Source organism: Leuciscus leuciscus, assembly GCF_965113295.1.
Source record: "Leuciscus leuciscus genome assembly, chromosome: 4".
Classification (NCBI taxonomy): Eukaryota; Metazoa; Chordata; class Actinopteri; order Cypriniformes; family Leuciscidae; genus Leuciscus; species Leuciscus leuciscus.
In genome coordinates, this window is record NC_138728.1 from 20,595,345 (window position 1) to 20,612,961 (window position 17,617).

At 39.1% G+C, this 17,617-nt stretch overlaps 2 protein-coding genes across 2 annotated transcripts; one reads left to right on the forward strand and one right to left on the reverse strand.

Annotated features, from left to right (window-relative positions):
• Positions 1-58: 58 nt before the first annotated feature.
• On the reverse strand, positions 59-9,732 carry usp44 (ubiquitin specific peptidase 44). Its single transcript, XM_082167407.1, has 7 exons — positions 9,540-9,732; positions 7,465-7,727; positions 5,907-7,175; positions 4,266-4,461; positions 3,713-3,821; positions 3,417-3,622; positions 59-1,953 (listed from the first exon to the last, which is right to left on the reverse strand). Exons 2-7 carry the CDS (start codon positions 7,639-7,641, stop codon positions 1,823-1,825), a joined length of 2,088 nt encoding a protein of 695 aa, XP_082023533.1. The 5' UTR covers positions 7,642-7,727; positions 9,540-9,732; the 3' UTR covers positions 59-1,822.
• A 691-nt stretch (positions 9,733-10,423) lies between these two features.
• On the forward strand, positions 10,424-17,615 carry depdc4 (DEP domain containing 4). Its single transcript, XM_082167428.1, has 9 exons — positions 10,424-10,564; positions 12,040-12,445; positions 12,523-12,674; positions 13,833-14,025; positions 14,114-14,340; positions 14,430-14,572; positions 15,384-15,509; positions 15,601-15,679; positions 15,767-17,615. Exons 1-9 carry the CDS (start codon positions 10,444-10,446, stop codon positions 15,964-15,966), a joined length of 1,647 nt encoding a protein of 548 aa, XP_082023554.1. The 5' UTR covers positions 10,424-10,443; the 3' UTR covers positions 15,967-17,615.
• Positions 17,616-17,617: the final 2 nt, after the last annotated feature.

The following is a 17,617-nucleotide window of genomic DNA, read 5'->3' on the forward strand; positions in this document are numbered from 1 at the left end:
AACGGTCTAACGCCACACACAGACAATGTATACAGCATACATTGTCTTTTGCTGGTGAAAAAAAAAATATTTTACATTTTCCTGTAAAATGGGAAAAAAAATATCTACCCAAATACCAGGTATAAAACTACATTCTGAGAAGGAGACAGAAAAATTCCTGAATCGACTCTTGTTTAAAAGTCTCAACATCGTTAACTCTTTTCCCGCCATTTACGAAAAGTTTTGCATTTCCGTTTTTGCCCACTGTAAGCCCAGGACACCGCAAGCCGACGAAAGCTGGCTGTTGTCGCGTTGCGTCTCGGCTAAAAAGATGAGCTTGAACACACCAAAAGGACTCAAGTCGACTATCGTGCGTTCTGCGCCTGTGTAAGTAAATATCTGTATATATCAGCAGATATTAATATTCCATATTCGTCATTCAAAAAGGGAAACCGAAACTAGGACTGCAGATTTACAAACCGTAAACAAAGCAGCGCGCGCTTACCATTTTGAATATCAATAACGTTGATCACTTTCTTCTTTCCAGTCGGCTCATGTTATTATACAAATATTTGTGCATTCAAATGTTCTGGTAAGATGAGGTAAAATTATGACAGCCTTCTGTTCCGTCTTGACTTCTTTGCTCGCTATCATCACTTTTGCTTCTATTCTCGTGTACTGATTGGTTCGCTAAGCTTAATAGCCAATCAGAGTTATCTGATCGACGACCATATATCCATCGACGACCCCAAAAAAAAAAAAAAACGCCCGACTAGAGAACAGTGCGGAACACACCGAAAAACTAAGCCGACCGACGCTGAAAAAAGGTGTGTCCCGGCCTTTATATGGTAGGGGTTATGATATCCTCTGAAAGAGTACTGTATCTCATGATTAAAACACAGGCGAATGCGATACAAACAAGCGATATCATATGCAAGCATATGGATATGTAAAATAACGCGATCATCAACATTAAACCTCATAAATCAAAACTGCCTAACATTACAGAATGAAATGTCGACCAAGGACGAGGTACAGACCTGTGAATCTTTGATGGACTCCATCTATGTTTTAATCATCGTGAATCATTGAATCCCTTCCTGACGTTGTCTATGACAAAAACAAGATTTTCTCAGCTTTGTGCTCAAAATGTTGCCTTTTTTTATGAAAATTATCCACATTCAAGTGTTGTGAATGCATGAAGCTAGAATAAAACAGGGTTTTGATTGTTTGTTTAAAAGCAGACTCTCCATTTTTTCTTTTGATATATTGCATGTTCAGATGTTCATACAACAAAATATTCTGAGGGCCATGAAACGTTTGTGAAAATGATTTTTAAAAAAGCTTGCGTTGGCAATTTTTTTTTTTTTTTACGTTGGCGGGGAAAGAGTTAAACTGATTTGACTTGGCAGGGCACTTTAAAAATATGTCTGAAGATATTAAAACACTTTTAATATGAAGAGAGAAAACATTGTTTCTTACACTTTCTTTCATCCTGACGCTACAAACATTTCAGGCTCGGAACACATTCAAAACTCAACTTTGGTTTGATGACATCAATCAGGGAAACACAGAGACACTAATGAGGGCATCAATGCTTCCGAGTTGGACAATCTCGCTCTCTTCGTACATGCACACAAACGAACGCTACAATCGCTGCATGAATGCCTCCTACCAAAATCTGTCAGTTGTATAACTTTAAGGCATAAGTGTGCGTGACAAAAACATACTCTCCACATTTGCTGTACACTAGAAAAAGGAGACAAGCTAACCGTCTCAAAACGATATCAACAGAATGTACAAAACAAACAGTCTCTGCGGTTGACTGGCTACTCAGCGGAGGTCAGAGATCACTGGCTTTGCTTTTGTCCTGAGAGTTTCTCTGTGTGTAGAAGAGAATGTAAGCCTGGGCCTTACACACTTCCTCCACGGCACACACACTCAGTTTAGAGTCGTTACAGTGCACCCAAAACCCTGAGAAGAAAGAGGATAAGATGCATTAACGACAAAAATACAAACTTCTACCTGAATAGATTTATAATAACTTCATTTAAACTTGCAAAAACGAAGTTAATAAGTTGATTTTAAATGTTTCAGTTTCAATATAATAAAATATAAATAAAATTAAAGTCCCCCTGTGGTGAAAATCAAGCTTTTAATCTTGTTTAAATGTCTATGTGGTGTTTGTAATGTTTTAAGACAAACCATGTGCAAAAACACCATTGCTGAGGATTTTCTCCTTAAAACTGCAGTGAACCAAAGACAGTCTCAAAAACACGGTTTGAAATCCCTGGTGTTTCTGACGTCACAAACTACGTAACCAATCGCGCCAATGTGTGATCGAGGGGATCTCTGAGCTGGTGTGAGTAAGTGAAGGCGGGGCTAATTTGCTTATTCATAGAACCACGTACTAACAGCAAGGGTGTAGAGTCTCTGCGGTTCAAGCTATTTTAAGGCATGAAGATTTTTTTCAAGGAAAAAACGTTTAAATATGTCATTTTGGTGATCAAAGATGAGTTTTGAGGGATACAATTATTGACTACAGGGGGACATTAAAGGGATATTTCACCGCTGGAAAGATGAACGTGTATTTAAATTGGGTCATTTATGTAGTAAAAATGTGAAATTATTTTAGAAGTTCGTGCCTTCTAGACTGAGAAAAGCCAGAAAATGTATTTTTGGCTCATGTGGATGAAAGACAACAATTCCCAGAATGCACTTGCTTCGCTACCCTACGAGGCCACTCCCAAGCCAAGCCTACCGGTTACAGAGGGCAGTATCGGAAGAAATGATATAACTAGGCTGCTAGTTGACTCGAAACTGAAAAGACGCCGTTTTATCATGAGATAAAATACCCCTATGGGGGGGTTAAAAACATGCGGAACGAGCTCCTACTACTGGCTGCAGTCTCTAGCCTCTGGCCAAAAAAGCCTCAGATGACGCTAAATTACGATTTTTGCGTCATCTGAGTTTTTTTTTCCAGACACACAATACAGAAATCTCTTGTCTCAGGGGGACATGAGGGAGGGAAGCACAGCCATTCGAAAATACTACCGGGTTTCTACTGATACAAAGCTTAATGCTAATCGGTGAAGTATCCCTTTAAGAACTATGCATAGCATCTGTACTTACGCTAATGCACTAACAATGGAAGTCTATTCTGGAGCATTTAAAAGCATAAATGTACCTTTTGTATTTGTTGCTAAAGCGATTATAATGTGTTTTTTGAGCTTTAATATTTTATAAATGGTCCTTTAATGAGGGGACTACTTTTATATGCAGATGTACTTCTGGTTATGCGTTTACACTAGTAACGTCAAGCCATTTCTGGTACACTTGCACGAGTCAAACAAAAGTACTGTGTATACCTTTTTACAAATAATATATCCACTCCATGCAAAATTCTGATGTGGCAGATGAAAAGAAGAATGTTTTACCTCCTTCCGTATTATAACAAAAGGCAGTGTAGTGGCCAGAGCCAAATCCCTTCCCATGGTGCATGACGACAGCAGAGAGTTGGTAGAGGAAGTGTTGCGGGTGGGGTAAGTTACTGGAGTCTTTGCAGCAGTACGGTTCCATGTTCAGCTCCTGCTCAAACTGAACGTGCACGCCAATCTTCTCCCTGTGGTTTCTCCCGGACCACCTAAACACACACGTACACGTTAACATCTGACTTGACGACAGAAACCTCAAAGTTGGGAAAATCCAGTATTTCATGTGCTCGTGTGGATACCTGAAGCGTTTGAGGTGCAGTCTGAGAACATGAGGCAGTTTGTGAACCATCAACTGTTTTTGAGCTTCAGTCAAGACCACTTGCTTTGAGCAGAATCGCCGTCGTTTGCCTTAAAGAGACAGAAAAACGAGACATTTTGGATGATCAAGTGGGATTGCCTCCTCGGGAGAAGCGTTAAACTTAAAAGTGAAGTGTGTTCTCATTTTATCCCAGTTTAATGTTTAGACAACTATAAGTTAGCCATTAGAAGGCTGATATTCTGAAGAATGTAAACACAGATGCTTTCTAAATATTGTTCTCTTTGTTTGATTGGCTTGACAAGAGCTTTAGGCTCAGTTAATTATGTGAGTTTGGGGGCGGAGTTATCTATTTAACTGGCCAATTGAAGACGAGCACTGGGTAGTGTTTGGGGTGCGGAAAAAAAACTGCACTAGTGCAGAAATAACACACTTCACATTTGAGTGCCATGGTATCCCTTTCAAGTTCCAGGCTATTTATTATCCTGCCATGTTTCCCTACAGTCACATGACATGTTGGCATGTTTCCAACTCACTGTTGCAGTGGTCGCAAGCATATATGGCTCCCTCCAAAGCCTCGGTCTCTGTAAACTTGGCCAGCATCTCCGTCAACCCACATGGAACCAGTGCAGCATCCTTACTGTTGCTGTGATAACGTTCCGGAAATTCCAAAGAAAGATCCCAAAAGGGCTCTATTGTGTTTGAGCGATGATCACATGCTAAACACCTCACCTACAAGAAGAGACACAGGGATTTTTAGCCAAACTGAATGTTAAATGTGTAAAAACGCTTAAAGAAGAAACAATGTCAATTACGTGAACACAAATTAAATCAAGCGTGCGCATGTAGAAGCATACAAAATTTGTCAGAGAATGCAAGAACATGCAGCAACACTGAGAATACAACAGGTGCAGTGTAAACAGTGTTCTTCTTGGTCCTATGCCAAATGCCGCCCTAAGCCCTTGTCGTCCTTCATAATTCTGCATAGACTGTCGGGTAGTCGTCTTTGATGTGCACTTTGTAGCTTCAACAGGAGGGGCACTTGTAAGCACCCCTCTGAAATCTAGAAATGTCAAATGGGACACCATATGGCGGGGTGTACGATCATACTCCTGGAGGGCCACTGTCCTACAGAGTTGAGCTCCAACCCCAATAAAACACCTGAACCAGCTGATAAAGGTCTTCAGGATTACTGCAGGATGTTGGCCCTCCAGGTGATTGAAAACCTTGTGGACTTCATGAACACACCATTTGGAACAGGGCCTTTCAGGTGAACTACTGACATGCCAGAACAAAATACTAAAGGTAACTAACATTTGAATGTAACTATCACGCCCTTAAGTACTGCTTAAGTTTGGTTACCGCCAAAGCAAGTAAAGCAAGTACACCCGTGTGATCCATTGGCCAAACTTAAAGGGATAATTCACACAAAAATTAAAACTATCCCATAATTTACTCGCCCTCAAGCCATCCTAGGTTTATATGACTTTCTTCTTTCAGCCAAACACAATCAGAGTTATATAAAAAAAATATCCTGACTCTTCCAAGCTTTATAATGGGAATAAAGGGTACCTTAGATTTTGAAGCCCCCAAAAAAAGCACATCGATCAATCCATCATAAAAGTAATCCATACACTCCAGGGGGTTAATAAAGCCTTCCGAAGCGAAGCGTTTTTGTAAGAAAATTACCCGTATTTATAAACTATAATCACTGGCTTCTGGTAACGGCCGTACGCAAGTCGAATTCCGGCGGAAGAGTGACCTCTGACCCGATGTAGGAGTAACGTAAGCATAGGTTAGAGTAGACGACTCTGGAGACTCTTCTAATTTTAGACTTCTAATTCCTGACCGGTGTTTTGTTTTGCTCTATCCTCTGAGAAGGCATTTATTAATTTCTTGGAGCCGTATGGATTACTTATTATGATGGATGGATGTGTTTTTTTGGAGCTTCAAAAGCTCAAGCTTACTCCCATTATGAAGCTTATTATAACTCAGATTGTGTTTGGATGAAATAGGAAAGTCATTAACACCTAGGATGGCTTGAGGGTGAGTAAATTATTGGATAATTTTAAGCACCCGTGCAGTGCTTTGACCAAGTCTGTGCACTTGCGTAGAGTTTGTTGCTGGCCTAATGTTTCATGTTAATCAGCAGATGTGATTATCTGGAAACCCATTACCTGACTGAGGAGCTGGCCATGAAAGATGGTGTTGACCACACTGAGAACCTGTTTGATAAGCCGTCTCTGATTGGCTGGAACAGTGGCAGGTGTAAGCGTTCTGGTCCGTTCCAGCTCATGCTGGACTTTATCTAAGAGTTCGCAAAGAAATTCCTGTGCATCCTGTTGTCCATAACCCCGGAACGCCGGGATGAGCTGCCACACGGAGTGCAGCATGGCAAATGGGGACACCAGAGCCCACTTGCCAGACCACATAACTTGGAACAGTGTGTGTAACTCATGACAAAGCGAGATGTGTTTGGAGCTGGGCTCCTTGGGTTGTATAAGCTCCATGTTTCGTGAACGGGAGGCCCCTCCGCTGAGCCCCGACCACTGGGTAGAGCCTTTGGGCTGCGTCACGCGCTGAGCAGAGAGTCCTAACTTGCGGCTGACGGCCGAGGCTAGCAGTTCCAGCGCCTGGTTCAGATCCAGTCTCAAAAAGCACTCCCGGAATACATGCAAGTGACTCAGAACTTGCAAAATTGAGTTCATGTAGCAAGTATTGCCAAGATTGCGCAAACCCGTCACTCCTGGAGTTACGGTGGGTCGCCGCTTGATAGGCGAATCACCTGTTTTAGGAGGTTGGGCCCGGGGCCGTTTGGCCTTGGCTTGTGGACGCGACCTCTGTTGAGGCGTTCTCTCTCTAGGAGTTCGTGGAGTACGGGTAGAGACGCGAGGAGGAGCAGACCTACGCCTCACAGATTTGGTTCTATTGGCCGGCACTGCCGCGGGATCTGCAGAATCTGCTTTTAGGCTCTGGCGACGAATGCGATGGCTCTTCCTCGGAGGTGCGCTTTCCAGCTCCTCTTTGAGCTGCCGTTTGAGTTGCCGCCGCCTTTCCCGCGCCTCCCGCTTCCTCTCCTCCTCTTCCTCCTGCTGCCGCTCCTCCTCCAATCGCGTCCTCCCCCGTTCCGTTTGTACAAACCACAAGCGGAACACTCGACCAATCAGAGCGCGGCGCCGGTGCCACAGCGCTGTGAACATGCGGTCCTCGTCGCGCAACTGCAGCTCCTGCGTGCTGGTTGACAGCTGGTCTCCAGTGGCGGAGGATGAGCGCAAGGTGCGCCCGCTGCGCGTGGTGACTTCATAGCACTGGCTCTTAATGGCGCTGAGCGTGCTACGCAGCAGCTTTAAATCACCTGTCGCGTTATCATTCAGCACGTAGTCGTCGCACAAGTAGCAGTATACATACAATTCATTCACCTCCAGGGCCAAAGGGTGATGCTGCTCCTATGAACAAATCAAATACACATCCTTATAAAATAAGACAGTCTGATAAGTTTAAAAAAAATTTATGGATATTCACGTTTAATATCGAAAGGTAAAGTGTATAATTTCAAGATCAACCAATAAATTACTTGATGCTGCATTTTAAGCTGAAACGGGAGCAAGCATTTTAACGTCAAAAAGAAAATCAATACTTTTTTCCTCAGTAAACTAACAAACTATTTGATGCCGTATGTATTATTTATTTATAAGGCTTTAAACAATACATCAATTACATGTATGTAACAAATACCTTAAAGTGCTGAAGCGCGTGTTCTTCTATGTAGCGTCCACACGCTACGTGTGAACAGCTGAGACATGCCCACACCGACTCTGTGGTGTTGCAGTCCACACAGTGCCATTTCTGCGGGTTTAGGATCGAGTGGTCCCGCGCGAGTCTTAGGCGACCCACGTGCTTACACCTGTCCATAACAGTCAGTCACTGCCCCTCTTCACATCACCGTGGTGACAGCAGCCAGCAGCGAAACCAGCTCCTTCCAAGGCATGATGGTCAATCTGCAGCAAAAAAAAGATGGATGCATGTTGTTTTAAAGACATATCATTCATTATTTCAATACATACACAACCAATTTAAAGGTCAGTAAGATTTTTTTATTTATTTCAGTACACAACCATTTTAAAGGTCAGTAAGATTTTTTTCTTTTTAAAGTGACAGTAACAACTTTTTCATTCTTACAAAAATGTCAAATAAATGCTGTTCTTTTGAAATTTCTATTAATCAAATAATCGTGAAAGAATGAATCATGGTTTCCACATGCAAATCAGCATATTAGAATGATTTCTGAAGGATCATGTGACACTGAAGACTGGAGTAACGATGCTGAAAATTCAGCTTTGCATCATAGGAATAAATTATATTTTTACATTTATTAAAATAGAAAAGAGTTATATTAAATTATAATAATATTTTACAATTTTAATATATTTTATCAAATAAATGCCGCCTTGGCGAGTATAGAAAACTTATCTTAAAAAAACTCAAACGTATCTACCCTCTCTAAACTTTTGGACGGCAGTGAATGTGCGATGGTACAAGCCAAGGTCTTCTTCAGTGTTTTGTGACTTAGTGATTCTGTATCAAATTAACCCTGAGATAGACTGTGTACATGATATCATATCAAGACAGCAATTTAACAGAACCATCATAAAACTATTGCCCAAGAGCACGGTTGATCTGAGACAACAGGAGGAAGAATCTATTCCCGTAATTACGCACACACACACAAGAGTGGCCACATAGAAACTAACAATCTCTGTATTTCTCCAGTACAGTACTACCTAGGTAGAGTGAAATGCACTATGATACAGAGTGATTACCATTTCAAGGTCCTCAAAGGTATTTCAAAAAGAACCATCAATATCAGGATACTACCATGGTACACAACCAAATGGAAATACTGTAGTATTTTGAAACATATCACTACAATATTCAAATAACATGGTATTTACATGTCACTCAAAATACAAGTACCACAGTATTTACATAGTACATGTAATGGTATATGCATGTATAAAAAAAGGTATTTCCATGGTGCTCTGTCCAAAAAAACACGACAGTATCTTGATGCTTCAAAAGAAGCCCCGTATTTTAAAACTTAAATAAGGCACTTTAAACGTAAGTATGTAACTAGTTTCGCAAGTAAACAACCCGGCTTAAGCAAATGCAATGTAAATGTCCCTTATTTAGCTTCACAGATGCCTGGTTATCTGTGTCACGTCCAAAATAACACCCAGTTCCTCGGGGCCCCACGTGTGTTTAACAAAAACAAACTAGTCACACTAGAATTACACCTAGTTTGTTGACATTAGTCTTATTTAGAAGTTTAAATATGCCTATGGCACATTGCTTTTGTAAAAGTTGTTACTGCACAGTCAGTGCTTGTCTTTATCACTCTGCTTTTACGCGGATTCAATTCTGGTATTGTATTTAATCGAGGATGGACAACCAAATTGATCTCATTTAACTAACGTTAGTTAAACTCAGTTTGACTTTGAAGGTGTTTAGGCGCGCGAACGGTGAATGATGATTGGTGCTAACTAACTCCTTCATCTACATGGTTTCAAAGAGCTAACCCGGTTAACAGCTGAGCTCAGAGCACCTCAGCCTTTTTAGTGTCTCTAATGAGCCTGTTATAGAGGAAAGTTAACCAACACACGGGATGCTAGTGTGCTAATGCTAAAATCACACAGCACAGGAGTGAGACTGAGGTGCTGGGCGAGTGAAATACACTGATTGTGTTTTATTTCCGCCACTGGTATAAACGCGATTAGATCGGAGCTGTTTAAAATAGGTGATTTTTCACTAACCTGATTTTTCGTCAAGCACTGGTTACTTCTGTGGCACAACAGCGAGCGCCATCTTGTCTACACTTGTCGCGTGGAGTGGAGTGTCCCTCTGTGACGTCATGCCGGAGAGGACACGCGAGCCCGAGCCGGTGTCCAGACCTCTCAAAACCAAAAGAGTCGAGTTTAATATCTTGAAATAGATATTCAGATTTAAATAAAGTAGAAACACGTGAAGGGCGCGTGAACCAGTTTAAACAGTGTGTATGATGACTAATGTTTACGTGTCAGTCGGACTCAGTCACCGCAACACTTTCACATACTCAAATCTCACTCGTCCTCGTGTGGAAACCATAGACTGTAAAAAATAGGTGGAAACGAAACCATTCAATTGTATAATATTAATTCTATGCAATATGAAATGATTCCATCTCTATATGACACACACACAGTATAGAATTTCCTCATATTCCCCATATGTCAATTGAATAGAGATGATACTACTCGTCATTCTGATTTCTAGTATGTGAATTATGAATTATTTATCGACATTTAAATGTAATATCTAAATATAAATATTACATTTGGTTTAATTCTGTTAAAAATCATTTAAATGAAAGCATATCCTATATATCTAATATAAAGGATTATACACACACACAAACGATAGAAAAGTATCTTTATTCTGCAGCAAAAACTAGAGTACCAATCATCGTTCGATCTTATAATTATATATTGGATGGGCGTGATTATCTTATTTTTCCACAATTCCACTTTCTTGCTAAATTGTAACTGCGTTTGAGTTCACACGGTAGAGATAGTGGTACCTCACATGGTTCTAGGATCAGATTCATTCACGCAAACGCGCAGAATGTAAATTCGGTCTTACATACTGCAGCTGATCCCAGATCGGAGCCTCGTCGCACCGATGTACGTCAGAGAACGGGCATGTGACGCCATTTCCGGTGCCGCAATGGCGGTGGATTTGACTCCTCGGTTCAGAAGACTGAACAGTCAAACCTGTTTCAGAGAGAATAAACAACTGTCAGGTACAAAAAAAGTGGTTTATACGAACTTAGCCTTTATATTTCTGTACAGTTTGTTTTTAAACGTTACATTTATATTTCCACCAGTTTGATAACGAACTAGACCAAATGAATCAAGATCCTTATCAGGTCGTTCAGCTAAGCTTATAGCTGCTACGTTTTTACCGTGTTTTTATTATGTTTATGATGTTTCAATTATAATGGCGTTCTTCAGCATCACGGATTAAATAACAAGTTTTAAATTAGCTGATTTCTAATAATGTAAATGAACCGAGTCTTTTGTGCTTAATGTAAACGTATAGTCAAATATAATATGGTGACGTGTTTCCGTCATAACTATATTGAAACTGCACTATTATACTGTTTGTAAAGACACCGTATAAAAGTGTTGGAAATGTATAGTCATATATCAGATGATAATACCACTCTTTGTGAAAATAATTGTGCTTAATTGTTTTGAATGTGCACTTGAAGTGTAGGCTACTTCATATCTTAATAGTATATTTTATATTAAAAAAAAATTGTCATAAACCTCATGTTCCTTTTTCACCAAGTGCAAATTCATCTGGGTTTAGGGTTAGAGCACTCTTCTTCCAACACACCTCTTGGTTGTGGTGTTCCACAGGGATCAATACTTGGACCTGTGTTGTTTTCCCTGTATGTGCTCCCCTGGCCTCTATTTTTGATAAAAATGCATCTATGCATCTTCCCCCAAGATTTCAAAAGATAACATCCATTCTATTTTTTTGGAGAGAAAAAAAGGTTGGAAAATGTTTTAAATATAAAGAAAAAATGATAGATTATCCATTTGGTATGCGGCGAGCCATAACACACATCCGTGTTCTTTTGGCATGTCATTTATGTGTTTGTTAGAGATTGAATTCAAATCAAATACTGACAAACTGCCTATATTCTAAATACGATGTCTACTTCATAAATATTATTAAAATTATGGATATGTAGCTTATGGGTCAGATGACTCAAACCATAAATGGAAATGGTCCTTAAGAGTCCAACCTAAAATTTGGAACACATATTATTCAGATTTTTGGCTTTGAATTCTTGCAGTTTCAGAGTAAAACATGTTTTGTAAAATATATATTTTATAGAAATTAAAAATAATTATATTTTTACATTTTCATAAACTTAAACTTGTATTATATATATATTTTTTTTTTTCACTCATACAATAATTTGGCAAGTGTAAAAAGAGACCAATCTTAGGTCTGTGCTCCTAAGTATTCAAGATTTATTACAATTTAAAGTGGAAATGTCATTTTGGGGTCTATGCCCCAAAAAATGGGACTAACAGTTAAGGGGTTAAAAGTAAGACCAAGCATGGTACTAAAAACATGGTATTGCAATGGCACATGTCATAAGGCATGTTATTATTACCATGGAACATGCTCAGTAAACGTTTTTTTGGTACTTTTTGTTAAGGTATGAAGACTTAATCATCTTGTCCTGATATCTTTTAGGTTTCTCTGGGCCCTTCAGGGCCACCCAGCTGTGGCAGAACATCATTGAAGCCCTGCGGTCGCAGGTGGAGCTCCGACCCCGCAGACAGCACCTGCGCATCCATGCTGACTGCTTCACCGGCTCTGATGCAGTGGACGTGGTTCTGAGCCACCTCATGCAGAACATCTATTTCTGCTCCAGCGAAGTGTCCCGTCTCAAAGCTGCCAGGCTCTGCCAAGCCTTAATGGAGTCTAGAGTGTTCGAACCCGTCGGGATGAAGCTCTTCAGACGAGAAAAAGAACTGACCTTTGAGGATTCCAGCTGCAGCCTGTACCGCTTCCTGGACGGATCGGCCAAAAAGAGGTACGGTGGCGGTGAGAACCAGACTCCTGACAAACAAACCGGAAAGTGGAAGACCTCTTCAAGGTAATTGCATATGAATAATTGACGCATTTAAAAGTTTAATTTCCAGCACTTAAGTGTTTTATGTTTTTTGTTTGTAGGTTTGGAGAAATGCAGACGATCTCCAACCCTTTGGTTCTTGGATCATCAGACAGAAGAGTGGAGAGACTACTGAAGAATATAAACCTGCACCCATCCGTGCCCTCTGATCTACATCGTGCTGCAATTTCCAACAGTTTCCTCTCAAAAAAAGGTGAAACTGCTCATAATTTTGATTTTGAAAGAACATAATTTCTTCCCCTCATTGCATTTGCTTTTAAAGTCTTTAGACCATACAAAATGTGTTGTATTCACTTATCAGGAGAACCATTAGAAGTAGATTTCCTCACTGTATTGATATAGTAAGTATGTAAATAAGTTGGGGTGGAGCTTATTTAAGTGTTTGACCTTTTCATATAGCCTTTAGTTTACATCACAGGGCAAAACTATGGCTGTTTCTGGTAGTCTGTTGTGGTCTGAAAGAGTTGATGTCTGTTGAGATGTAAATGAGTCTGAATAGGTTTAAGTGAAGTCTAAAGTGTTTTTTTCTTGAATGTCTCATGTGGTGTAATGGTTCTTGGGGTTCAGATATAGTCCATTATTGTCTCTGATGAGTTCTGAATGGGCCTGAGGAGGTTCAAGCAAAGATTGAAATGGTTTCCTTGGGCTCTGAATGTAGTGTATTGTGGTCTAATAGAGTCTGATTTGGTGTCTGTTGAGATCAAAATGAAAGGTTTAAATAGAGTCTGAAGTGGTTTCTTGAAGGTATGTTGAGGTCTAAATTGGTTTTATATGGTTTAATCAGGTCTGACGTTGTCTGATGCTGGTCTGAATATGGCCAGTTTTTTATGGCCAATTTTTTTTGGTCTGTCTTTTTTAAACTTTTAACCATTTAAAACTATTAAACTGTGTAAATATATATATAATATCAGACATTTATTATTGCAATGCTCGTTGTATTGTTTTACTTACTGTTTTTTAATAATAGTGTATTCTGAACAGCAGCGTTTCCCAAACTGAGGTTTGTAAGGGATCTTTAGGGTGTTTGTGTGTTAATGAAAGCTTATAATTGATTACATTTAAAAATAATAAAAAATAACTTAAAATAAAAACAGTCCAAATAAAACACTTACCTAAAAGTTTTTTTTTGTTAGTGTTTTAGTTTCATTTACAAGATGAGTTTTTAGCACATTAAACAAGGCTATGTGCTAAAACTCAACTTTTAAACTAGTTTTAACTTGCCGTATCTTAAAGACACAATTGTCATGGCATGAGATGGTGAAAAACATTGACAAACGATTAGACAGCAGTGCAGAAGGATGCGTGACTTACTAATAGCCCTTACTATTTCTTCTTCGTGTGTTTGTCTCAGTGGTGCGAGACGTTTGGAGGCAGCAGACGTTACTTCAGTTGCTACAGGTGGTTGAGATCTCCATGCTGGACTGTATTCTGACCTCGCCTGCCAAACCGGAGCCCCTGCGCTCATCTCTGCGCAACCACGGCGACCTGGTCATCTCCAACACCTGCGTGGATCGTGAAGTCTCAGAGAGTCTCAGCCTTCACGAGTCAGTGCACAATACTCAGTGCCGTCACATTCAGATTCATGGTTTTCATGTGGGTTCACCTGTGTGTGTGTCATTCATCTCTTCGAAGGTTGGACTCTTGGCTGGTGGCAGCGGTGGATTGTCTTGAGCTGTTCCCAGATCAGTTAATCGTGGCTGCCAGTGAGCAGCTCGTCCAGCAGAATGCAACATCTGGGGAGGGGAAGCACAAGAGACTGCTGTTCGACACCATCGCCAAGTATTACAACAGCCCAGAGAGACCTCCACTACTGCCAGGCCGCTACACGGACATCCAAACTGGAATCCTACATCTTTTGGGTAATTTGTAAAACACAATGGGCTCAATGTCGTTTGTGTTCGAGGCTGTTAATCCTTTCTGCGTTATTTAGAGTGATCTTTGTGTGTAGATTGTGGGAGAGGTCAGGATGCTTTGAGAGCGACTCAGCTCTGTCTGCAGATGTTGGAGTCCACGAGCAGAGACGAGTTACGCAGACTGTTGGGTTTTATGGCAGCCGCTGCAGATAATGAAGCTTTCCGACTGCACAAGCAGGTGATCAAGAGTTCAATCTGTTTAAACCATCGCATGAGGTTGATTGATTGATTAAAACCATTTTCTGTATCAGCATATAGAAAATACTCAAAGATAAACGTAGTTCTCTAATCAATTTCAAAGATCAATTATATGTGTTTGTGTGTGTGTGCATGTGCTCTTGGAATTCCTACTAAAAAAGGGATGTAGCGGTATTAGATCTTATCCCCCCCCCCCCCCAATTCATTTTCCTTAACTCAAATAAATATGAATGATTGTATTATTATACACCAACACTATCATTCAAAAGTCTTTATGCTCACCAAGGCTGCATTTAATTGATCAAAAATACAGTAAAAGCAGTAATATCGTGAAATATCATTTCAATTTAAAATATCTATTTTCTATTTTAATTTATTTGTAAAAATGTCATTTATTCCTGTGATGCACAGCTGAATTTTCAGCTTCATTACTCATTCTTCAGTGTCACATGATCCTTCAGAAATAATTCTAATATGATCATTTGCTTATCAAGAAACATGTTGGAAAAAGCTGTGCTGCTTCATATAATATAAATATAAATTTCTGAAAAAACAGCATTTATTTGAAATTGTTTCTTTTTTGTAACAGCATATGCCTTTACTGTCACATCAATTTAATGCATTCTTGCTGAAGAAAAGCATTAATTTCTTACTGTAAATGTTTATACTTACTGGAATAGTATAATTCATGGGCTACATTTTCATCTAAAATATATTTTATATTTGATAATTTTGGCCATTTTAACATGTTTGAATTAAGAAAAGAGTCGTCTGAATTTGTGTTGTAACAGATTGAGAACCGTGCTTTGGTCAGCAAGACGTTTGTGAAGGCCGTGATCCAGAGTAAAGAAATGACTCGAGTCCAATGTGAGCAACTACTGCTGTTCCTCATGGATAATCACACTCAACTCTTTAAGGTGTGCCCTTTTTACAAATACATTATCTCTGAAAGTTCTGTTCAAATCACAGAATGTTTAAATAATTTTTCGTTCATACCTGTACATCTAGACCCCATTGTCATTGATTGAGGCTGTGAGGAAGACACTACAAACCTTGCAGCGAGGGAGGGATCTAGATAATGTAGCACGTAAGTTCACTCACAGGCTCCCTATAAAAATGATTTCCGCATTGATTTGATTATCATCTCCTGAAGCTATTTCTTTTGCCTTTGCAGTGTTCACATTCTGCCAGCAGGTGTCGCTCCAGCAGTATGAGGATAACAAAGATAAAGCCACTCTTGACAGCTTAAAGCGGTTAATGCACGGCATTGCTCTCAGTGACGACCTGTCCGTCAAACAGAAGAGACGACTGGCCAAACAGTTTCAGAAACATCACCCAGGGGTTTTTCTCCAGCACTTCTTCTCTACATTCTAGAAAGTAATGAACACTGGATAAACATAGTTTGTTAGTCCGTGAAGGTTTTTATCAATCCGGGTTATAGAATTATGTCAGGTAGCGTTGTTTGTTAAACTTACTTTAATTAGTTGGAGGCATTTCAACCTAATATAGCAATTCAAAGATTAGGGTTACTAATCTCACATAACTGTGGGTTACACTTCATTTTAAGGTGCCCTTGTTACAGTGTAATTATACATTTATGTACTGAGTAATAATAATTAATTACATGTACTTACTATAGGGTTAGGATTAAGTTTGGTTTAGGGTTAGTTGCATGTGATCAGTGTTTGATGTAACGCATTACAACTAACACAAGTTACATAATCAGAGTACTTTTTCAAGTAACTAGTAAAGTATCGCATTACTTTTGAAATTACAAGTTACTTTTTCACATAGGCAACACAACTTTCCCATTTATTGACTTTGCGCTTCCTTCAGCCTGAGGCTTTTTCATTAAAATTTTGCTGTGAAATGGCTTAGTTATAAAACAAGCAAGCAAGCCCAGCCCAGGTGAGGAAAAAGTAACGCAAAAGTAACGTAACACATTACTTTCTATAAAAAGTAACTAAGTAATGGGATTAGTTACTGTGTCACAATAGTGTAAAACATTACTTTACAAGTTACTTTATCCAACAGTGCATGATATATTATACGGTATTTATTACTACAGTAAATGCATGTAATGTGTAACAAGGACACTAAAATTAAGTGTTACGTGATTTGCAAATAGTCTCTGATTTATAGAAGCTTTATAAGCAGGACAGTTATTACAAGTATTATTAATACTATAATGAAACCGCTAATCACTACTGAACACTACATAGATTTAATCAGGTGAGTGAATACTGTTTTCACCTCAGTATAGGATTACTTGAATTGTGCGATATGCTCAGGTTTTTTCAAGCTATTAGAACTAGTTTTAGCTGCACTTGAAATTGAGGAATGGATACCTATGCCTTAAAGGTGAAGATTCAAATTATGCTCTTTCTTCGATCACTTATTTACTTACTTTTTAATGAATATTGACCTCATTTATTACTGTACTTCGTATAAATGTCTACTTCTGATTTTAAATGTATTTGTATGGAAAAAGTAGCATAATAGGGTGTAATTATTCATAATGGGCATAATTATTCAGAAATACAAAGGGAAGATTTAATTGCGGAAGTTATTTTAACTTCTAAAATGATGACTGAATGCACTGGATTAAATGTGGTGTTGCATATCAATGGTATTTATTACGTAATTGAACAGAAAGTGAATTAAATTGCATTACTGGTACTTTGAACTAATGAAGTTGATTAATTATTGTATTGTATTAGATAATTTTTTTAGATGCACTTTAATTTTCTGAAATTTAAAACTCATTAAAATACTTGCAAAAGCTAAAAAAAAAAAAGACTGTCTTTTCTTTTACTGTCTTATGAGAGCTTATTATAAACATGCTTTGAACATTTTGAAAGATGTGCCCATACTTTGGAACAAAGTGATCAAGTTTCAACAATATTGGGCTACTAGGTAAGGTGAACATATATAACAAGTTTGAGGTAAATTCTAGAATTATAAATAATCATCATCGGCTGTATGAGGTCCCAAACAGAAAGCAAAAAAAAAAAAAAGAAGAAGA